General features: G+C 49.3%; 1 protein-coding gene across 3 annotated transcripts in view; it reads left to right on the top strand.

The window, feature by feature from the left end:
* Positions 1 to 20,934, top strand: part of LOC121589893 (netrin-B-like) — a 57,159-nt gene extending 36,225 nt beyond the window's left edge. For all 3 annotated transcript variants that reach the window (XM_041909159.1, XM_041909151.1, XM_041909146.1), the window contains exons 3-8: positions 13,831 to 14,019; positions 15,649 to 15,798; positions 16,312 to 16,407; positions 18,474 to 18,539; positions 18,711 to 18,912; positions 19,043 to 20,934. In XM_041909159.1, coding sequence (XP_041765093.1) covers positions 13,831 to 14,019; positions 15,649 to 15,798; positions 16,312 to 16,407; positions 18,474 to 18,539; positions 18,711 to 18,912; positions 19,043 to 19,184 — 845 coding nt within the window. In that variant the 3' untranslated portion in view covers positions 19,185 to 20,934. The remainder of the gene's footprint in view (positions 1 to 13,830; positions 14,020 to 15,648; positions 15,799 to 16,311; positions 16,408 to 18,473; positions 18,540 to 18,710; positions 18,913 to 19,042) is intronic.
* Positions 20,935 to 24,195: the final 3,261 nt, after the last annotated feature.

Below are 24,195 nucleotides of genomic sequence, written 5' to 3'. Positions count from 1 at the left end.
CGGGAGGCCCCGTCGTGGGGCACTTGGGCACACATTTTTATTTTCAAACGCTCTACCAACCACCGAAGGTGGAGGGGCCTGGATGTCTCTTCCTAGGCCTGCAACATCCTGTGTATTTCCGACGACCTCCGAGCGGAGCGCTCACAATGGAAAATGGTTAGGCAAAAAGGGGTATTTATTTACGAAAACACTGAGACACATTCCCCCGGGTTTGTGCGCTGTTGAATGTTTGGACGGCGGTAAATAAAAATCAAACATCTTCTCTCTTCCCTTCCTCGTTCTGCCACTCTCTCGCTGGTTGAGCACGTGTCTACCTCCGCATTCTTCCCTACATCACGAATACATTTGGAGAAAGGTGGCCGAAACCCGCCATGTGAAGACGTAACTCTTGCAGAGACGTTCTGCTGCTGCAAGCGCGGTTTGATACGCGTTTCACTTCTTTTTTTTTACCAATCATTTCATGCAACACCAAGGGGGCCCGCAATTGTAGGCGTACCCGGGGACCCGCTGTTCCCGCTTCGTTGCGAATAATTTTCCCATTCGCTCCTCACGGCTCACGCGCGTTTCGTTTTAGGTAAGCGATTCATCTTCACCACTGCCGCACGGTTGCGGCAAATTGCGCGTAATGGTTACGGTTATGGCCGCTGGCTGGCCGGCGAGCGAACGCTGACGGCCCCGGACGGCAGACCCACCGATTCTGCAGTCTGCTGGAGAAACCTGGCTGCCTCCAGACGCAGTGTCTGTGGTTCTGCCTTGCGTTCTCACAGGTGTAGTTTGGGTGCCTCCCTGCAACCAGCGGAGAGTGACATTGGCTTAACACGGCTGACGTTTATGATGACTAAATTACCTTCGAATGAAGATTTATGATGGCAATTTTATGCACAACAACGAAAAAAAAAGAAGCCAAACCGAACAGCCAGTGAAGAAGCAAGTGATGTAGGGCGTAGCGTGGTGGCGCGCAGCGCGACGACCGCACGTCGGCGCAGCAGGACGCCCCAAGACATGAGCAAGATGATGGGCACCCGTGTGTGGGGCTGTGCGAACGTCGGACACTGCTAATCCACTGTTCACACTGTGCGCTTTGGACAGTGGAGTTGTCTTTATCTTAATGCGCTACGGCTGACCAGAATCGGCTGTCCAGTGGCTGTACAGATATTCGGTGTTTGGTTGTGGGTTTATATTCTGAGATATCTGTATCTGTTACAACTTCCATCTCCGGCAAAAGCATCATGAGCAACTCACTCAGCTCGTGCGTATTTGCTACGTCAATGTTGGGTTTCTCAACACTGTAAACACATGTTAGAACCTCTGCAGAACCTATAAAACACGTTTCTACAATATTAGTGTCGACTCGAAAGATCTGTCATCTGGTTTCTTGAACGCATTGCAATAGGATCTTACAGATCACAAATGAAGCTTACGAAGCTCAGGCGGGCTAGAGCAAACCCCTGCAAAGATACGGCACCAGGTGTACCAGGTTGCAATGCTGAACCTTCTACACCTACTGCATGCAGAGTGTACACACTTGCCGCGACCGACTCAATCCGAGGCAATAAAGATAATAAGCCAAATGAGCGTGAACACATCATCAGCAGGTGGATGTGCGGTTTTGCGCAACTCACCTCACCTACTGCTCCGCACTCTCAGCGGAACACATCAATCGAAACCGAAGATCGGCACAATTTAATTACGGCATCTCGTGGAGGGCTGCTGCCGAGCTGGAATCGTTGGAGCGGCTTCCGACACAGCGTTCGATGCTAGTGTGCTGCCGCGTCGTCCCCATTGATGGCTGATCGAGACAGATGACAGCGAAGGGGCTTTTGGCACTTGCGGTGCGCAGTGCCTCCGTATCTACGCGGGTTGCTTTCGATTTGTTTTACAAAACGGCATAGGCTATACTATTTTTTTTTTATTGCAGAGCTGAAATTACATCGAAAAAGAGGAAAAGATGCACGCCCAATGCCGTTAGTGAATTGGTGTGCCGTGGCAATATTTTATTTTCCAACCATTGGCGCTCCCCTTAAGCTGTAAGCTTTGGATTTAATGGTCCACTATTATTGGCAGTGTTCAGCCCCACCCCGCCTAGGGCTCCCGGGTGCACCCGCGCTGGAACCTGCTGGAACCTGCTTGTGCCCGTCTGTGGGTCCTGCTCCGGCAGCCGGCGGGTTCGCTGGGCGGTTCCGTTTGGGGTAGCATTTATAAATTACGATACCTTTGAGTTAATGTGCAATCGATGAGCTGTACGGAATTATCATTACCCCTATTGCCATCATTCCTGCACGCGAGTGGGGCTCCTCAACAGCATCTTCACGATCGTTAAGCCTTCGTCGAACCGCGCCGGTCGTTAAAGCTGATCGTTGAGGCTCGTAAAAAACACACACACACACACACACACACCCATGCCCAGCAGATTCGGGATGTCCGGTTGTGCAGTAGATTATATGGTTGCATTATATCTGCATTATGTTTGTGTTGAGCATCGAGTCTCCCTGGCAAAAGCCACCAATGCCCTGGCTCCACGCTATGACATTTACTGTACGGGAAAGTCGCCTGATCTTTGGGCGATAAAACAACCCGCGCCTCGACCTTCTCCTATCAGAGGTCTCTCTACCCCAAGAGGGGTGATCAAATTCCGCGGGATCGCGGAAGGGTGTCCGGGCTGGTCGAACAACCTGGCGATTGATTGGTGCGATCTATCAGCAAGATGAATTGGATTGTGCTGAGCACACACATTTGTTTTTGGCACTAAACTTAAAATCCATCACACCGGGAAAGTGCTCCCGGGTGGGAACGGGCCACCCAGGGGGGGGTGCTGGTCCAATGAGATTAGGGTGAGTGTTTCGCTGCGTGTTCGTCTGTGTGGTCTGAGGAGATCAATTTTAGATCCTTGCCTCCGCTTCTTCCCTCCGTGGCACAATCGGCTCAAACCCGATTAAAGTTTGAGGTGCTCCGGACCTCACAAGCACTCAGCCGCGCTAAACGCTCCGTATAGGTTGAGGGTGGCGAGTGGCGGGACGCAAACAGCTCGAACCCGCTTGCGCCTGGCAGTCGGATTAAACAGATGCCGAGTCAAAACGGGCCTCCCGGTCACCGAACGGTGTGTGACGCACAGGCCTTCACTTTCGAGATTTCGGGATGATAGGCGATGCCGTAAAAATGGAACTCACAAACTCCCCTTTCCGTGCGTCTAGTGTCTAGGCTATGCGCGTGTGTTGATGATACATTGATCACTTTCAGTGATCGATGCGGCCAATGCTTGGGTAAGACGAGCGATACAAATCGTAAACGGTTGCTAGCGCGCATCTTGGGAAAATACTGGAGTTCGCAGAGCGCGCCTTGGAGTTGGCTGGGCTTGCTCGGAGCCTGTTGAAGTTGTTCCGGCGATCAAAGTGGATGAACTTTGAACTGCTAGGTACGCCGCAAACTTCAAACCCAGCGAGACCGGAACTTTATAATCCCACTGCAGCACCGTCGCGGAAAGTCGCCTCTTCTTGCGAGTGAACTTCAACTCCACTCGGCGGCGGTGCGCATTAATCGGCCGCTCGAGGGCAGCACCCAGTAATTTGGAAATGATTGTAATTCGATTGCATCTTCATTCTTGCCCCCGGGGAGAGGCTCATCTCCCCGGGCCAGTGGGCACATTATTCCACCCGCCCCCGGTGAAGGTGTGCATGCCGGTGCGCTTATGTAATTAGTGCCACTGTTCCGTAGTGGCTCCGCCGCGATCCACGTCTCCGTCCATACTTTGTGCGCAAAGGGACCGCGGCGCTGATTGGTTTGTGTATAGCCGTTCCAGGACGCACTCCGGGGCCACTGCCGGTCCCGGGCAACTGGCAATGATGGATGTAGCCTTGCCGTGCCGAGCCGATTTTACTGACCTGCACGTTTGCAAGCAAGACAGAGAGAGAGCGTGAAGTAGGAGCAAACGAGAGCCGATGCAAAAACATGCCCGCCCGAGTGGACTGACGCAGATGGTAACCATTAATAAGACGGAAAAGGTTTCCCTCGTACGGGGCCCGCCGCCGACGGGCAGGCAGTAGATCACGCGTTTTAACGACCGGCCGCATCCGGCACCGCAACTGGATGCAATTTGATGCTGCTGGACGACATATTGCTCCAGAATGTCAGCCCGCAGCCCTGCGGGCAGCCTGAAAGGCACAGATGATAACACCGATGCCGCCACTGTCCAGGCTGGGCGGCGAGAAAGACATTGAAATGTATATATATATATTTTTTGCACACGCTTCTGTGATACAGTCGGCTCGCGATCGCTTGTTTAGATCGTGGTTATTGGCGGGTTATTTGTTCGGATGTGCAGCACGCACAGACACACCCGTAAGCGAAAAGGAAAGACATACAACGCCAACCGTTCCGCAAATAGACGCGGACGCAAGTGCCAATAGTGCCGGCCAAGAGCATATTGGTTGCGCTTGTAAACAAACGATCTGATTTATCGGCACCCGGGGACTGCGCCGGGGTTTTTTTTTTGCGTGATGCCCCTTTGGTGTGTGCGCGCGCGCGCTACCGCAGCACTTCGTGACGCATGACGTGTGAAAATAACAGACCGGACAGCTATAGATGCCTCCGGTCGGTACTTAACCGGGTGCTAATTAAGTGATCGCTGTCAATAAGCTATCCAAATAAACACGTACTTGGCGTGCTCGCTGGAATGCGCTGGATGACACGGGTCGTTACGCCGAATAGAAGAAGAAGAAGAAGAAGAAGTCACAGTGTAACCCTTGGATGCGTCGTTGGTGGATATTCGGATATTGGCGGCGATAGTGTAAAGTACTAACTTCTTGATGCAGAGAGGTTTGGGAATTAAAAGATCTTGTTTAGGTTCTAATGATACAAACGTTGGGGCAGCCTGAAATTGTACTGCAATCGCTCAGAATTGAGACTTTGAAAGGTTCATCCACTGGACCTTGGCAGTGCGGACTGAGACCTGAGCCGATATTATTACAGGCGCACAGCTGTTTGGAAGCTGTCAGGCGCGCGGAATTACAGCAGCTCTCCGGCCGTATTCCCACATATCAATAACACCGTTTTCGCCGACTCGCGCAACAGTTGTTCAGCAGATGCGGCGACTGCCCGGCGTTGCTTTATATTACAAACATCTCACTCCGGGTGGCGTTTATTTTGAGTGCCGCCAACACTGGACCACGTTTCCCACGGGGCTTACCCGTACCGTTCATCCTGCTAGCCGCCGGTCACGCTTCTGACCCGAAATGGTCAGGCCGTGTGAGTCACGCCAGTATTTTCGGGATTGGCCAGCTACCTTGCTGTTCCATTGCGGTGCGTGCGTCCCAGAGAAAGTGAGTGACTTGCGGAGCAGAGTGCGTTTCGTGACAGCCTTATCTAGCGATCCTACACACTTTTATTGCCTACCGTTTGCCCAGACACACAGCAGCAAAAGTTTTTGGAGGATTCTAAGCGATCGTAGACAGTCGTGCAGATAAGTAAGCTGATAAGATCGTGCTAAAGTTGCAGGCTTTGAAGCGCTTTGAAGGACACCCCGTAGCGTCGGGATGTTGTTGCAACTATTCCCCAAGTGCGTAGGCTGCTATGGAGTGCACAGACGAAGTTCGATTGCGCCAAGTATCAGATGTTCAGAGTTTCGAGCACCTTCAAACTTCCACAAAGTCCAAAGTCAACCTCCAACAAGAAGCCACAGCCAGCGCCTACTTGACGTCGGCCAACGCACAAGCGGTGCCATGTATATTTCCCTCTTCTGGCAGTCTTTTGACCTCCGCTGAGGTACCCCCAATACCTGCCTGCCGTTATCTTCCGCCTGGCTGCTGCGTAGGTGCCACAGCCCTCTGGGTGCCGCTCCTGGACCTACAGCGCGGCGGAAGAGGCAGCGACGAAAACAAAGCCTGCAATATTATTGCGCCCATAATAGACCGAACCTATAATGGCCCCCATACCCCTGCGGTAATGATCACCGATTACCGGTAATTTATTATAATTTTATTGTAATCACGCAAGACGCGCATTCGGGACAGTCCCGAGAACGAGCGTCGATGACAGTTCGCGCGATCATGTCTTGGCGAGTCGGTGTGACGGCGGGTAATCGGACTCCGCCCGGGCGATGGAGAAGGGCGCAGTTCTATCCGGTCGCAGCACACACGTTGGTTGTTTACGCCCGATTGCCTCATGCCTCATGATACTTCCGTTTCGCGCGTGTGTGGCGCTTTCATCTGTTCTGCTGCGACGACTCCCAACACGGTTTATTTGTCTTGGCAACTTCCAGGATGTGCGCACTCCGCGCCAGGATCGTTGCTCAACGTGGCCCACCAGCGTGTTGCTGTAAACATGCGCTGCGGACTCGTCAATGATGACCGAATTCCCTCGCCCGCCGCACAGGGAGCGTCACACGCAGCGTTACAATGTTTGAAGTGTGACGACCTTCGGTTTGCGCGCAGGTCGCCGAGATTTACGAGGCGAAAAACCACTAAAAACCTCCAAAGGGTGGTGATAAAAATCGCCATCGGTCGGTCGGGGCGTGTAGGAGCGGGGAGTCACTTGAGAAACTTTTCAGCCGAAGAGGTTTTGCTTCGAGAGGGAAGGGTTTTTTATTACCGACCGTTAGGTAACGGCACGAAAGAGCCAAAACAAGAGGCGGAGGTACTTGAAGTGCGTGCGCTTGGGTAACGCTTTCCGGTAACGGCCTACACTCGGCAGCAAAGTGCGGTGGGCGAGCCCTTTCGAATGGCTGTGTGTGTGTGTGTGAGTGGTTCATAGGCTTTCGCATCTTCATCAATCTAAATTACCGTCCAGTACGCACCAGCACTGCAAAATGATGGAATCGTTTCAAATCCGATTAATTGTTCAGACGCGCACACACACGCACTGATATGTTACTGTGTGCGCGTTACCTTCCGGTGACATACTAGTGCGTTGAGGATTTCTCCAGAATCCAGAATCTTTCTCGACCACTTTTGCGTCGTCCTGCTCTGTCTCACACACACGCTCTATCCCTTTCTCGCCCCGGATAAATCGATATTAATTGCTCGGATCGTCATAAACACGAACCCGCTCACATAAATTCCAATTTGTCCACTGCCTGGGGCTCTCGGCGATGGGTTAGGGGACTAAGCCGGGGGCGAGTCGAAGAGATGAGTCGTCTCGGATCTTGGTCCGATACCGCGCGAGGTCGGAGTATTGGAATTCAAATAAATTTTCCATTAAAATCCATTTGATGCTTTCCCTCTCCCGATGCTGGCTGGGGAAAAGGTCAAGCCGGGGCGGCACTCTGGCGACCCGATCGATCAATCCGGGGCAAATGTCCGGGCAAATGTGTGCTTCAGATGGGACACAAATGACACACAGACACACACACACACACACACTGGATGTTGTTGCTGTTGGGAAATTGGAAACCTTGTGCTGTTCCGTTTTTCTTCTACTGCTCAAAACTCAATCCTTCAAAGCCACCCAAGACGGTGTAGGATCAGGCATAATGTCACCAGCTAGCAATATTACCATCGAAGAGAGAGAGAGAGATTGAGGAGATTGAAAGGCGCTGGCATCGACACGAAAGGCACAAAAAAAGGCTCCTCGTCTGCTCCAGTTCCAGCATCTCGCATTGGGGGAGATCGAATTGGAAGCAAAGGCAGTATGCAGTATGCAATCTAATCCCATCATCGACGAACCGAGCAGCGTGGTGGAGCGTTATTATTCGCTGCACGTTTCTCAAGCGCCAAGCGCACATAATATCGAAACCCCCTCGTTCGCTGTAGCCGCACCACAGCCGAACCCGCGCGGTAAACATGTGAAGCAACATGAATGTACACTATTAGAAAGAAGCAGAGAGAGAGCAGAAAAATCCAACAGCCAAGCACATTCACTAATAATAAGGTGTAAGAGACAGAGCGAGAGAAGCCGCCGGTCGTACATTCCATCCGTGCAAACGTGCCGTGTGTGTGTGTGTGACTGTGCGTGAGGTGAGAATTATTTTAATTGGCGTGTCATTAATGCTAATGACGATCGTCGTAACCATACTGTACCGCTGAGCCGGTTTCAGGGCGCGCCACACCTGGCATTCGATGGAAGGTGGAAAGGGTGGGTGTTTAGTCATCCCCCGGGGCTCCGCGTGGAGGTGGCGGGTATGGCGAAGAAAGTGCAAACGATTCGCACCTCGGCTCGAATTACCGCGGGTCACCGCCGATCTGCTCTGGTTTCGGTTTCGGAGCGGCAGGACGCGCAGGCAAAACGGCACCCAATAATGAGTGACATTAGGCGCGCGGTAATGAACGCCACTAATTTTGACGTTTCGTGCGAGCAGATAGCAGTGGGGACGGGCGGGATAGCAAGCGATAGGCCGCATTCCGTCTACATTTCCCGATCCTGCGGCAGCGCTAATTGTCTGCCTGGCGGTGCGATGCGAGCGACGTCGCCAAACCCCACGCGCGATTTTGGCGTTTCTGGAGTGGAGAACAGAGAGGCTGTGAACACTTTTCTGATTGCCAAGAATGGTAGAGGTGCGAGGAAGAGCGGGCGGTTTTGTATTTTATATGTAAATTTGGTTTAATCCGCCAAACAAAACCACTGATTTGTTTCTGTTCTTTCATTTTGGGATACGCGGTAAGAACTGAGATGTTGAGATGTATTTCTTAATTTGGGTGAAATGGCAGAGAACATCCAAAATTTAGGCTAACAATTCTGAAGCGGCCACTTGGGGCCTCAGGCTTTACGGTCATCTTGTTTCTCAAGCAGTTTTTATCCGCTTCTAACAATTCTGAAGTAACTACGGGCTTCATAGATGACGTTTAAAAACAGTTGGGATTTTGAATCAATTCCGGAGTCGATTCCGCTGCTGGAATCGATTCCGATTCCGGAGTCGATTTTGAAGTCGATTCCGGAATCGATTCCGGAGTTGACTCCGGAATCGATTCCAGGATCGGAATCGGCTTCGGAGTTGACTCCGGAATCGATTCCAGGGTCGGAAGCGGCTCCGGAATCAGAACTTGACTCCAGAAATGGAATGGTTTGAATTCAAATAAGAAGTGTGGGAAGCGAAATAAGTCCATGTGAATAGATCATTTACAAGTAAATTTTGATTCTTTGTCGCTATCAACACATAGCATCATTAGACCCAAACGCCTATTCCTATGAAGATGCCCAAACCGACTCCTGAAGCCAATTCTGATTTCGGAGTCAATTCCGATGTCGGAACCGGTTCCGATTCCGTGGCCAATTCCGGAACCGGTTCCGATTCCGTGGCCAATTCCGGAACCGGTTCCGATTCCGTAGCTGAATCTGATTCCGGAGCTAATTCCTATTCCGGAGCCGATTCCGAAACCAATTTCGGATCCAATTCCGATTCCGGAGCTGATTCCGAAACTAGTTCCGGAGCCGATTCCGGAACCAATTTCGGAGCCGATTCCGGAACCAATTCCGGAGCCGATTCTGGAGTTGGTTCCGGAGCCGATTCCGAAATTGGTTCCGGAATCGATTCTGGAAACTGATTCCGGACCTACTATCTGGAATCGATTCCAGAAAATTTCGGAGCTAGCCGGAATCGATTCCGACGAAATCTTCATTTTCCCCATCACTACTCAAGATCCGTAACTGGTTACTATACAGCTTTTTTGAAGAATCTAAACGTAAGCTTTCTGAATCGGGCATTCAACTATTCGAAATTGTAGATGAGGCTATACTGCATCTGTAACCTTTTACCTTTTCATAATGTTCATCTCAAACCTTGGTTAATAACGCTCTATAGTTTGAGTTATCAGCAATTAGACATCTATTTTTCGAATATGCTAGTTGTGCTTGAAACAGTGTCAACTTTTCCATCCGCCTAAGCAGAACCTAAGGACCGCTGTCGCTGCACGCTCTTCTCTGCGCAATATCCTCCAACTTAAAATTGAACAATAAAAAGCTTGTCTTTCAGACCCTGCCTGTAGTGCGCAAGATCGTTGATCGGTGTCCGACGGCGTTGAAAAACCAGAAGCGCTCGCGCTCCGGTTTGAATAATGCAACACACACACACGGAGATTTTCGGAAGATTAAAGCTCAAGTTACAACAAGTTGCAGGGTCTGGCGAGGACGCGTGTGCTATGTTTACGCACGCTTTCGATAGAGGTGTCAAACATCATCAGCCGCGAGGACAGTCTTCCCACCCTGGCAGGCGTCGAAACTCGAGCACACGGTGTAAGGTCGGGGCGACCGCACGGGCCCGCTCAGTCCGTGCGACAAACAGGCACACCGAGCGGAAACAAATCACCCGACGGGCATGCATGCATTGGGGTTTGTTCATTATTTTTATGCTGTTTGCATAATTTACATAAACACGCCCGCCGCTCAAAACAGGGGAGCGGTCAGCGCTCAAAACCTGTTGCAAGGAGGCACGGTCCCCCCGTCCCGGACCCGTCTCGGGCGGCGCAATTTCGGCACCGCGAGGAATCCTCCGACGATTGGATTCGGTCGCCGGAGTGAACCGGTTGCAGACACCGCTGGTGGTTAGTTCTATCGATTTCCTGGAGCTCCGCCGCCACTGCCGATGCCGCAATTGGTGACGGAAATGTCAGACGGGAAAGGTAAATAAAATCACAAACAGATGATGGTCGCGACGGCTCCAAAAGTGTTTGAAGAAGGATTCCGCACTTGCCGGCCGGGATTATCGCCGCTGGATCGGCGCATCGGGGCATCGCATTCAGCGTCTTCCAGCTGCTAATCGCGCTTTAATGAATATCATCCACTTTATCTCTTGATTGCCGCTACTGATGGGTGCGCATTTTAGCCAAATTCGGTGCTTTTCGGTTTACGGTGGAAAGCAAACGGCAAAGAAAAACGCATTACCATCCAACGCAAGCGTCTCAGGCAGTCGTTCTCACGCTCTGTCTGGTGCAATGTCTTTGGAAGCGGCAAACCTGCTACATCAGCTGGACAGAAACGCTGGACTGTGCTGGAAGAAACGCTCTTCGGAGCCGGATATCGGAGCGAAGGCATCCGGCTTATCGGAATAAAAACGTTAACGAAAGTCGTGCAGATTTTTTACAACCACACACAGACACACATAGTTGTCTGGTGTCGAAACAAACAAACCCAACAAGACAGCGAGAAACGAATCCATCACCTAATTTTATAGCCACTCTCGAATGAAAAAAAAGAGGTTCCATAAACCGATTGAGGGCTCTGCTTTATTGGGGGATAGATGTTTTCGTACCCCGCCGCTTCGTTTGCACAATCCACCCCAATTCCTACCCGAAATTCGGCAGACGAGTGTCGAGCGACAGGTTGCGTTTAAATTTCAATTAATACGTCCACTCGCGGCCGGCGCTGATCTCGCCGGAGAGTTGTGTGCCCTCGGCCACGGAGGCGTTAGTAGGCACTAATTAATTGATTTATGGGGCAGCCTTTTTTTGCTGCTGCTGCTGCTGACTTGTCCGGTTGTGCTCGTAAAACTGAAAGCACCCTTTCCCCATTTTGTCCTCATTGGACACGGGTAGGGGAAAGAAATGACAGGAAGAGGAGGATTTTATCTCCCAATTCCCATTTATTGGTGTCAGAATGTCAGAAAGATCCCTCAAAGGATGCTGCGACCAACGGGAAGGGTTTTGCAGTGGGCGATGACTTCTCTCCTGCGGGAGGTTGGAGAGATCTCCAAGAAGACCTTGATTTTGCGGCTTGATGTTCCAGTAAGAAGGATTTCCTTCTTCTCCGTAGTTGGAAGCAGTTCGCACGCACACGAAACATCCCCCACCACCCCACTTCCAGGTGAAATTCAGCTCAGCAAGACATCAACGGGAACTAGCCGATAGCTACTAGCTCTGCTGACTGCTGCTGAAAATCCCAGCAGCCAACAGAATGCAACACACTTGTACTTGCCACAATGTTTGCACTCGCGACAGGAATTCTGACTGCACGGTTTCATCACATTCATGCCACCCCTCACCTGCCTGGTACTGGTTATCTTGATCGCCGGACCCGGTTGACCTTTTTGCCAACAAAAGCTAACTCCGGCCTTTTGGACGATTGTTCGGCTGCACAGTGGACGCGGAAACGGCAACTGGGGGGGCGGGCGACAACAGTGACACAATTCCTGCCCTTTCCACCCGACATCTTGTAGTCGTCTTATTCCAGCAAAAAGAAGCAAAAAATGCAGCGACGTAACCGAAAAAAACCCCCCCAAGATCCCAGCAATAAATGGTGGAAATAAAAGGCCCAGCGTGAAAGTGATGCCTGAAGACGAATGGAAGCGATCGGGCCGATCGATCAACGCCAATACGTCACCGCGCAAGCGCAGCACCCGCCAGCACGTTCGTGGCAAATGTTTATTGATATTAATTTGACTGCCTTTTGTGGGCATCGGGCATCAGCGCAGCACCTTGCACGCTCGGAATGTGTCAAGTCCACGGAAACCAGTCCGGTCGGTCCGGGATCTTCATGTCCTTGTTGGTCAGGCTGGGGGACTGTTTACTGTCCTCGGAGGTCTCCATTCCTAAAGGTCTTCCCTTTGGATGCTCCGGGTCTGTGCTACGCAGCAAACCCTCAATGCGTTTCAGACGTTGGGAAAGGCAGTGGCAGAGAGTTAGCAATAGGTACCGTTGCCTGGGATTGCTAATAGACCTCTCCCCAAGCTGCCACCAGCTTGGTGCTGTTCAGGGTGTGGAACAGTGTCAAAGGAAGATCGCGCGTGAAAACTGAGCTACGAGCGAGTCTTGGTAGGAGTTACAGCCAATTCTGTTAACAATCAGTACACGGTGAGCGCAAAAAAAGAAGTCGTGCCGCCAAGCAGAGACAGAGAGAGAGAGAGGGCTGTGACAATTTTAACCTTCGAGCCGTAACAGAACACAGCGGGACAGTCGAAACCGTCACGAAAAACACCGTCCACGGGGGCCCGTTCTTAAGAGGCCTCTTTTATTGTTCCATTGTGATGGAACTCCTCCAAAAAGAATAAAAACCTTTTTGTGATGTTCCAATGTTTCTTCCCCGAAAAAAAAGCTTCTCCAAGCTCTCCCCGATTGCTTGGCACTGTGCAAAGCAGCCTATTCATACCTGTCGGCACAGAGGCTCCCGGGACGATTGCAACGACGACGACGACGACGCAGTGGCTTGCCTTTTACGACCGTCCGGACGCATCCGAACGGGGTCTGGACGGATTCCGCAGCAAGCGTTTCGCTATCTCGCGCGTTTATCGGTGCCGTTTTCGGGCACACCACTCCTCATTGCCCTGTCGGGCCGGACGACATGGCAGCACGGCATGGGAGCAGGTTTCCATATTCGTCGCACACGTCGTCGACGTCTTTTGCCTGTTCGATTGATCGCTCGCTGAGCCTGCGAACCGTAGGCAGTTTCTGCCGTGCGACAAATTGCTGATGTCTTCCTTGGTTGCGTTCCCGCGTTCGGCCAATCAAACGTCCTTCCACGAGGGTGGGGCGGGCGGGCGGACAGGACGTCCTATCGGGCATAATCACCTTAAAAGGGTGCCCGAGGCTCTATGTGTGCGTGTGTCGGCGCCCCTTTCTACCGCTCCTCGCTAGCGACAAGCCCCTCCCGGGGGAGTAATGAATTATCAATTACATTCCTGCTGCTTTTTTAATGTTTTTCTTCAGCTCGGTTTTGTTTGTACGCCTCCGGTGAGCCGTCCCGGGGAGGGAAGTCATCCAAAAGGGACTCCGGGGACTGGTTGATTTTGTAAAAATATGCGACCCAATTTGCAGGCAATTTGAAACCCAACCAAGGAGGGCACATTCCAATCCGGGCACTGCTGCCGCGTACCCTTAGCGGAACCTTCGGAGGATGCCTAGCCAGCAACAGCCTAGCCTTCCGTGTTTTCAATGTTTAATACGACCTTTTTTTCACTTCGCTCTTCACTTCCAGCCTGCCAGTGTAACGGACACGCCCGGAAGTGCCGCTTCAATCTCGACCTGTACAAGATGTCCGGGCGCGTTTCGGGCGGCGTGTGCACCGACTGCCGGCACGACACCACCGGCCGCCACTGCCACTACTGCCGCGAGGGCTTCTTCAAGGATCCGACCAAACCGATCACGCACAAGAAAACCTGCAAGCGTAAGTATTGGCGTAAACCGTACACGCCACTTCTAGCTGCTAGGTACGAAAGGTTCCCTTTGATGTGGGTGTTCTCAAGACCTCGAGCCGTTTTTTTGAGGATTTTAATGATACATCATCGAGCCGTAGAGCGTAACACCGGAGCGCGCTACTGTCGCTGCTGCCGAAAACGGAGCGAGGTCATGAATCACGCTGGATAATTGTCACTCCACACGAGCTGCCGTGTCAGGCAAGTGCTGGCTTTGACAGATCATGCTAAACAACGAAGAACATACAAATGAAGACTACAAATGCCACAACGCGTGAACATCTGGAGCATCTTCTGGTTCTGGTAACTCCGCCAATATCTTGATATATCTTCCAAACAACCAACTCCAACCAGATTGTAGCTTGTTGAAGCAAACCGCTCACCTGATGCCGCTGTTGGAGCACTGTTTTCCTCTCTTCAGACATTCAACATTCGACCTAATCCAAACACTCCAACAGCAATGAATGCTCTCGGTGTCCTTCAGCCTCTCGCTGCGGTTTGCGCAAAGAGGTAAGAGGCGTTGAAGCAGTAGTTCTCTCTAACGCTCAACTGAATGCTGCGTGTAATTTGAAATGGATTGCGTGTGACAAACCAAAAAAAAACATAAAAACTGAGATAAAGAAAAAGGAACGGAATGGCCATTCACCTCGACCAACAGACTCGGGCGTCGGCGGGCGCGCACCCTATGAATGCTTCTGTTTCACTTGCGCCGGCCGGGTGCGTGATGAACGCGTTTGTATTTAATTAAGGTAAATAATAGAGACATTTGGTGGAGGCGAACGGCACGGTGTGAAACGCCAGCCTGCGGCACGCGACAAGATTTACTGCCCTGCACTGCGCCCCGGGCCGAAGATAGCAGGCCGCGATCGAGCGCGGCAGATAGGAGCGAAGCAGCGGTTCGATGCACAACAACCATGCAACGGAGAGGCGCTGGTTCGCGGATGCGCGATATGCTCAAGGCCGCCCCATACTGGTGGACAGATCTTTGCTTACTGGAGCTGATAGCGTTGATACTCTGGCAGCGGTGCCATTTGACGAGGCTGGCTCGCTGAATAGTTTGATTAAAGATCACTGCCAAGGGCAGGCAGCCCACGTGGGTCAATGGGGTCCGGCAGGCTCTAATTAGCGTGGCAGTGGCGCAGGAAGCCAAAAAAAACAAAAATTCGCAAGAAGTCAATCATCATTAACCGTTCCTAGGCTCCACTCTGCAAACACTCCAGCTTCTACCGCTTTCAAATCAATTCCAGTAACGGTAAAAAAAAAACCCATCTCGAACGTTTGGCGGAAGTTCAATCCAAGCAATCGTTTTGGGAAGCGAAAGGAGCTCCCCGGTACCGCCTGCGTACGTGCTCCGCCAGCAACCTCCAGGCGGCCAGGTTGGCTGATGCGCGGCAGAAGATAGCGCAAACCGCGCAGCCGGGGTGGCCTTGCCCGTTTGTTGTCCCGTTGGCCCCATCGCGAACAATCGACGCTCGCTCGACGACCGCGCGGCGGGGAGGCGATGCGGTGCGGCTCCATAAATCATCCACCACTACCAGCGATTACTCTAGTTTTTCGTTTGATTTATTTTTCCTTGTCCGACCTTCTCCTCTCTTCCACAGCCTGCGACTGCCATCCGATCGGGTCGTCCGGCAAGAGCTGCAACCACACGACGGGCCAGTGCACCTGCAAGGAAGGCGTAACGGGACTGAACTGCAACCGGTGCGCCCGCGGCTACCAGCAGAGCCGCTCGCATATCGCACCGTGCATAAGTACGTATCCGCGGGGGGCATTGGGTTTTTGTGTTGGTGGAAATGGTTGGGGCCTGTGGACCAGTCGGTAGCATTGCCCCAAACTCTTGGCACAAGTGTGCTGGTGTCTAGTGGAAGGGTCTGCCTGCTACTACTAGCGCTACGACTTCTACTGTGGAGCTACTTCTTCGGCGTCCTCGTGGTTCAGGCACTCTCAACCCGCCTTCCCGAACGAGAGACAGTTAATTAAAACCGAAACCAGTGCGTGTGTGACCTGAAACAAACACACACAAATGAAAAGCCAAACTGCTTCCCAGCGAGCTATGTGCTCTCCATGCTTTCCTGGTTATCAGCCGCGTACGGCACATTAAAAATGCAAAATTAATTGTTTCGAGATGGCTGTACATAAATTTAGCTTCGCGCACACTACTAAACGATAGCTCTCTTTTTCTCTCTCTCTCTCTCTCTCTCTCTCTCTCTCTCTCTCTCTCTCTCTCTCTCTCTCTCTCTCGTTCTTTTCTTTCCGGTGCTCAGAAATTCCCCGCGTCATCAACATCAACCATCAGGCGCAGAACACGGCCCCAGAATCCTACCAGTACGATCCGGACGCGAGCGAAAGCACCAAAGAAAGTGAGTAAACTAGCAGCAGCAGCACCACCACCACCACCGCACCACGGTTTGTTTACGGTTGTGGCGTTACGATAAGAAGTTGCTTGTCCTGTGTGCTTTGCTTGCTCTTCTTTATTTGTTTTTGGCTGGTCCTGAATAAGCACTAAAGTAAAAAAAAGTACCCCTAAATCAAGGCTGCCAGTGCTGTACAGTGCTGGTCAATTGGATAAGGTCACCGTTTCCTCATCGCACTTTACAAAGGAGGGAAACAGAAAAAATTGTTTTTTAAAAAGCTTAAATTAATGATAGGTTTTCTAAATACTTAAAAAATAAAATCTTTTAATTAATTTAAGTATATTTTCTTCTCCCCGATTGATTTGGACGATCCTCCACAGTAGCCTACATGAAAAAATACAGTAAATTTTTACATCAAATCCTAAACTGGTATATATTGTGGAGGCTTGCAGATTTAAACTGTAAAACGGATTCTTTCAGTAAATCGCTATGAAACAGATCATAATAATTCTTTACAAGATTTTGAATGAACAATTGACTTAATTTCTAACTGCCGTAATGTCAACCTTCATGCAAAAAGTACATTCTTAGAATAAAAACCTCAATTGTTTATGTTTTTTTGCCCCTACAGTCTTCGTCAAGTAGCTCGCGTCCATGTACAGTGGAGCGCCGTTTATCCGGGCTCATCGGGACTTGACCTCGCCCGGATATGCGAATAACACGGATAATGGGTCAAAGAATATATTTAAGCGCAAAATTATTGAATTTTGTTTGAAATCAGTCTTATGTTTTGATACAAATTAGCAAATTTTAATTAACTTTGTGTTTTTAAATGAGAATGTTTGAAATTTGCGATGAATGATAGTGTTTTTTTGTTGTGACAATGTGCTCTGACAACCGTTTTTTTTTTAAATATCCTCCTCTGAACGCAATGTCACTTTTGTATTGAACTGTCATTTCTGAACTGCACGGATAAACGAATAGCCGGATAAAAGGTACCCGGATAAACGGCGCTCCACTGTACTTTCTGTAGCATGTTTTAATATATGAAATTCAAAAATTTGGGTATACAACTAAAAATGTCAGCTATACCAACGGAGGCCACTTATATCCTAGACCACCACTGTACATTGGTGCAAAGTTTGTTCCCTTGTGCAGCCGAAAGCTTTACCCATACCCGTGCACAATTATTAGCGTATCGATGCATTTTTTTCCGCACACTTCTAGTTTTCTCTTCCTTTAGTGCACTTTTCCTTTGCGTTTGAATGTGTGTGTGTGTGTGTGTGTGTGTGTGTGTGTGTGTGTGTGTGTGTGTGTGTGTGTGTGTGTGTGTGTGTGTGTGTGTGTGTGTGTGTGTGTGTGTGTGTGTTTTTTCAATGCGACTCCCTTCATTCCCTTTTTGCAATATCCGCTTGCAAAAGCCAAAACATTGTTGTTTTCGATTCGTTTCACTTATTGGAATTGATATTCTCGATAATAATTCTCAATAAGAAAAACACAGAATCTCTAAAATGACAACAAAAAATACGACCGAGATACCAGCTGGCGAATCCAATGGAGTGGAAGGCAGAAGAAAACCAACAACAGCAACAACAAAAACACACTACACATTCTAGCTGCATTCATGGATATTCATGGATGGCGAAAAATTTGCATATAAATAAATTGGCAACAGATTAAAAATTTGTTTTCATACGTATCTATGGCCGTGTGTGTGTGTGTGTGTGTGTGCGCGTGTTTGCTTTGAAGCTCTGCGTTGTTGGCCGAGTTCATAATCCAGTTTGCGGTAAACAATTTCAGGCTGGCTCAGAAGCGGTAAAAAAACAACATATTTTGCTTTAAGGAACACGAAAAAAAAAAAAAAACACATTTTAAAAACAGAGCAACGTATGAAAGTGATACAACACACAGATTGGTTGGTGGATGGAGGCGTTTGTTATGATTGTAAGCGCCATTTTGTGTGCACAGCTTCTGTTGCTGAAGCTTCGGCAGGATAATGAAATGAAAGCAATACTAGAATTAACTTCTTTTTTTTCGCCCTTCTCTTCTCATTCCACTTCACTCTCTTTCAGACTGTGGCAAATGCAAATTCGACACCAAGCGGCTCAATCTGAACAAATTCTGCAAGCGCGATTATGGTAATGTCTTTGTTTGTTTACACTTTTTTTCTCTCTCTCTTCCAATTACACAATAAAGCCTGTGACGTGGGAGGAGTGTTTTTTTGTTTTTTTTTTGTATTTTTTTTTGGTTTTTTTTTTGCTTGCTAACCATCACTCTGTAACTTCCCCCTATCGTTGCTTCCGGTACAGCCATCATGGCGAAGGTGACGGGCCGCACCACACCCGGCGGCAAGAATGCGCCCCGCGACGAGGTCCGCTTCAACCTGCAGATCCAGTCGGTGTTCAAGTCGAACGGGCCGCTGCTGCTGGCGAGCCAGCGCAAATCGAGCATCGGGCTGCTGGTACCGGCGAAGAATCTCGACTGTCGCTGTCCCAACATCAAGATCAACAAGTAAGTGACACTAGACGGGGTCTTGGGGATCCTTCTTGTTTGTTTGCCTCCAATGCGATATTATGACGGACGTTTGCTCTTCCCTTTTCGTGCGTTTTTTTTTTTTTTCATTTGCTTGCGATGCTACTAGGTCCTACTTGATCCTCGGCATGGATGCGAAAAGCAACGGCGAGAACCTGATGCTCGGCCCGAAAACCATCATCATCGAGTGGAAGGACGACTGGAACAGGCGGCTGCGGCGCTACCAGCAACAGGCGGGCTCGTGCTACTAAGCCACTAACACACACACACAGCCAGCCAGCGTCCAAGTACATTCAATATGGCGTCACTGCGTCGTTGAATCAGCGTTGCGATAACAGCGATCAATCTGAAGCGTTCGAGTCGAGAGCGAAAAGCATAGCGGCAGAGCGAGAAAGAAAGGGCGGCAATATCTTCCAGCAGAAGATGATCGCTCTTCTTTGATTTGTTTTATTTTTGTTTGTTGCCGTACTTGACCGGACGCACTAGAACGTTCGTCTGGGCTTTCTTGTGTGCGAGATGGCATACCGCCAATAGTATTTCTATGGCCCTTTCCATCCCCTCCCCAATCCCTCATAACTCCCGGTTTGGTTCAATTTTGAGTACGGATACGTTTTCTTGCCCGCCAGGTGGCCCAGGCTTTCCACTAAATTATTATTACCCACCCATGTAATCTCTACCGTGCGTCGTAAGCGTTCCGGTTTTTATGGACGAGCCTGAATGCAGTGATTTTTTTCCCGTTCTTCTGTTTTGTTAGTTTAGTGAAGCTGTGGCTGAACTGTTGTGCCCCCGGAAGTGGCTAACTTTGTCCGCCAGCTTCTGTGCTGTTGCATACCCACCATCCCTTCCCTACCCCGTGCTCCCAAGGTGTCCCTACAGTGTCCACTGATTTAGCTACTTCGTTCCGGTGCCATTTTTTTTTCGTTGTTGTTGCAGCAGCGGGTGTTTGAGGGTGCTTTTGCGTTACACTGCAAACGGGGAGAAAGGAAGGAGGAAAAAAAATATAAATCCACAGAACGACGACGACGCAGGCGAGAAGTTAGAATTGCTATAGTGTGTAAGTAGCCGTGTAAGACCGAACAGGGAAAGAGGCAGCAGCAGAACGCTCCCGGACGCTCGCTAGTTCCGAATTTCCGGGGGATTAACTTTTGTGTGAGCTCGTACAGTATATAATCCGTGCGACTCACACACCTACACACACACACAGTACAATGTATGCAAAATCCGAAAACCAACCGTGTATGTGTATGTATGTTCAAATGGTGCAATGGTGTGGCTGGCGGGTGCTTGCTGTTGTTTTCTCATGTGTGCGTGAAGGCGCTGTAGGCTATCATTTGTTTTCATATTTATTGTTTTTATTTCGTTTATTTCTTTCATTTCTTTTTCTTTACCTTCACTTTCTTGTTCTTTTTTGTTTTTTCATATTCTTCTGTTTTACTTGCTTGTTTCACTGTCTTCTAAACATTTTGTTGTAAATAATTTAGAAGCTTTACTTTCTCTCTTTTCCTTTTTATTACATTTCTCATTTTTGTTAAGATACTATCCTCCACTGACACGCACACATAAAACGCAACAGCAGCACACCCAACGGCAATTATTGACTTGTCTTTGTAGGGGGGGGGTCCATGTATCATACTAAAATTATTATTAAACAATGCAAACGGAAATCGACAAAAAGAGGAACAGAAACAAAAACAGGCAAACTCAGCGCAAAAAAAAACACACAAAAAAAAAACGAGTGGCACAAACCAAGTCGTACGCACAGAAATAATCTTAACGCAAGCGATGTACTGTCACGGATGGTGCGGATACTTGCTCCCGTTGTTTTGTGTTTAGTGGTTTTTTTTTGCGCTCCTAGTGGACGCACTTTGCGCTGCAACCGCCGCTGGGTATTTTGTGCTCCGATGCGTTACTTCCGATATATCATAAATCGTAAATCTACATATACATATATATAGATATATACACACACAAAGAAGAAGGAAGAAAAGAAGCGGTCGAAGAGAAAAAAAAAACAAACACATATGTATAACACATTAGGCGTAGTGAATCATTTCATTTCGTTTTCATCCTTCCTTCTTGGATAAGATAAAAAGAAGAAGAAGAAGAAAAAAACAAGTACGAAATATGGAGGAGGCGCCAATCACGTGCTCCCATACTGAGTGCTTTACCTTTAAACAAACAACAAAAAAAAGCAAAACATAAGCGTAATTAATCGAACGAATACTAACACAGAAGCGGAAACGGAATTAGTAGGCAGGAGAAAGCGAACGAAGAAGGCGAAGTAAGCAGGAGAAAGGATTTCAATGGAGCAATGGGCACGAGAAAGGACAAACATCTAGAGTGTGAAACAAGCGTCCGTTGAGGCAGGGCCGATTTGCGCAACACAACCGATGTACGTACGCGAGGAAACAATTTGCATGATGATTGTGATGAGAATTTTATCTGTATATATTATAAAGTTTTCCTAACCAATAAGCTGCTCGAGTTGTGCGTTGTTTTGGCTAGCCAAGAAAGAAAATACCGGTTGTTCGGTGTCATTCGCAAGGTGTGCTCGTAGCGTCGCTCGAAAACTCCATCGAACGGGTTCTGCTTTCAATGGGTTTCGTTCCGGGCCAGCTCTTAGCCCGGTTGTAATGTACGGCTATCGAAAACAAACGCACCGGCCCAGCAAAGCAACCGTTCATTATTTCATTCCTTCGGTCATCCCCGCGTGGGCCCACCCTCATCCCCCTCCCCCCCCTTTTTAGACGTGAAGTGGTTGCTGTTTTGCTCCAAACTTTGCGCTTCGCTGGCGCCGGCGGTGGTTTGTTTCTTCGAAAATAAGCGAACGACCGGGTATTAAGTGTTTTATGTCGAAAGTTTTGTTTGCACCGCGCGGTGGAATGGAAAAATTGGAAAGTTTTTCCACCTGCCCGGCAGCCCGAACACCGCTTGGGCGGGAGGGTTTGTTCGCAGGAAGGTCCGGCCAAGAAGGAAGCTTCCTGTCCGGAAAGAAGCAAGAAAGAAAAAACGCACACACACACACAAAACCACCGCAACAAAGACGTGAAAACTCTAAAACTGTATGCAAGTTACTGGATGTGTACGTGTGTGTGTGTGTGTGTGTGTGACAGGAAAGAAAAGTAGCTCGAAGTCTTTTAGTGTTGTGTAAGGCAAAAGTTTTGGAATGGCCCGCTTGCTTCTGCTCCTTCGCCCGGGCACCGTAGGGCTGCAGCACTGGAAAAGCCACCGAAAGCGACAGCTCTGCTCGCAATGGCTTCATTTTCGGTTGTTGTTGTTTTGGTTTTTGTCCTGACCACTTTTCGTCCCTCGTAAAACACGGCAGGAGAGCAAGGTACAGTGCGTTACACAAAATAATGAGCAGAAGGTTTATGTTAATACTGAAATTAGTTCAATTCTTACATGGAATAGAAGAGAACAAGTTAATTGCATGTTGTTGTTTTTTTTTATTACAGGACTCCGCAAGTATCTTTTGAACATGTCCTATCCAATTGTTAGGACCCTTTACGATTCTAGTCAGTTTTTTGTATGGAGTTTGACAGTTGGAGGCTGAAATCATGTAAACACTCCATACACAACCACACACAAAACTAGCCTGCAATTTTCAGACTAGATTATTCTAGCCTCAAAGCTAGAATTAGATTCGAGTACCTGCTCGAAAAAATGCCAAAACAAGGTGGTGTTTACATTTATCCCAAGGTGCATAAAAGATCTTGGAAGATCTTGGAGAAGATGGCTAAATACAGACACAACACATATCATCTCTTCATTGATTCCAAAGCCGCATATGATAGCATAGCCAGGGTAAAACTGTATAACGCTATGAGCTCTTTTGGAATCCCGGCCAAACTGATAAGGCTAGTTAGAATGACTATGACCAACGTCACTTGCCAGGTGAGGGTGGATGGAAAACTCTCAGGACCTTTTGCTACCACCAAGGGTCTGCGCCAGGGGGACGGGCTTGCCTGTCTCCTATTCAACCTGGCGCTAGAGAGGGCCAGTCGCGACTCGAGGGTGGAGACTACGGGAACCATCTTCTATAAGTCAACCCAGATGCTGGCGTACGCTGATGATATAAACATCATTGGTCTGCGGCTCTCCTATGTAGCAGAAGCCTACCAAGGGATCGAGCAGGCGGCAGAGAGCCTCGGATTGCAGATGAACGAGGCAAAGACCAAACTGATGGTGGCAACATCAGCGGGCCTACCAATAAATAATCAGAATCTACGTAGGCGTGATGTACAGATAGGTGAACGCACTTTTGAAGTCGTCCCAGAATTCACCTATATGACGTCATATGGCATGGAAGCTGAGTTGCGCGCAAGGATGCTGGCTGCCAACCGGTCATTCTACAGTCTGCGAAATCAGTTCACCTTAAAGAACCTGTCGCGACGGACGAAGCTGGGTCTATATAGTACCTATACAGTACCGGTACTCACATACGCCTCTGAGACCTCTGACACTGTCCAAATCTGAGGAAACCCTCTTAGCCGCGTAGCAGAAGGATACTTGGCCCCGTATGTGTGAAGGGACAATGGAGGAGCCGCTGTAATGACGAGCTACACGAGATGTACGGCGACCTCACTGTCGTGCAGCGTATCAAGCTCGCCAGGCTCCGGTGGGCTGGCCATGTTGTACGCATGGAAACGGACGAGCCCCAGCCCGTAAAGTCTTTTTAGGCCGTCCACAAGGACAGAGGAGGCGTGGTAGGCCCAAATTAAGGTGGCAAGATGGCGTGGAGGCGTCCGCCATTAAGGCCGGAACAACGGACTGGCAGACGAAGGCGCGAGACCGTGAGCGGTTTCGGACACTCCCGAGGCAGGCCAAGACCGCAAAGCGGTTGTAGCGCCGGATGAGTAAGAAAGTAAGCATTAAATAGATCTGGTGACGGAATCCAGAATCAAAGTGTATGTAGTCCAGGTGGTCTCACAGCAAGTTTTTTAATAACCAAATTTGAATATCACTTTTTGACAGAACGGGTAAAAACTTTTGTTCAAACAAGCTTTCTAGAGGCTGGACGAGTACTCAAAACAGCCTTAGAATCTTCGTTCAGAATCAGAAGCGATAAAATCAGGCTTCTAAATACATACACCTTGGGATAAGCTCACCTGCATATTATACTCACTTAGATAGCTGCTCGAAAACTGCTATACAATGCAAACAGCTGACAGGTTGAAATTTCAGTCTACGAACTTAAAACGGAGAGGGCCCCATTGTTTGGTATTGCTCCAATATAATTGCAACAGATATAGAGAAACAGTT

The sequence above is a fragment of the Anopheles merus genome, chromosome X, assembly GCF_017562075.2.
Source record: "Anopheles merus strain MAF chromosome X, AmerM5.1, whole genome shotgun sequence".
NCBI lineage: Eukaryota > Metazoa > Arthropoda > Insecta > Diptera > Culicidae > Anopheles > Anopheles merus.
The sequence above is the reverse complement of the archived record's forward strand: the minus strand, read 5'-3'. Positions and strand labels throughout refer to the sequence as shown.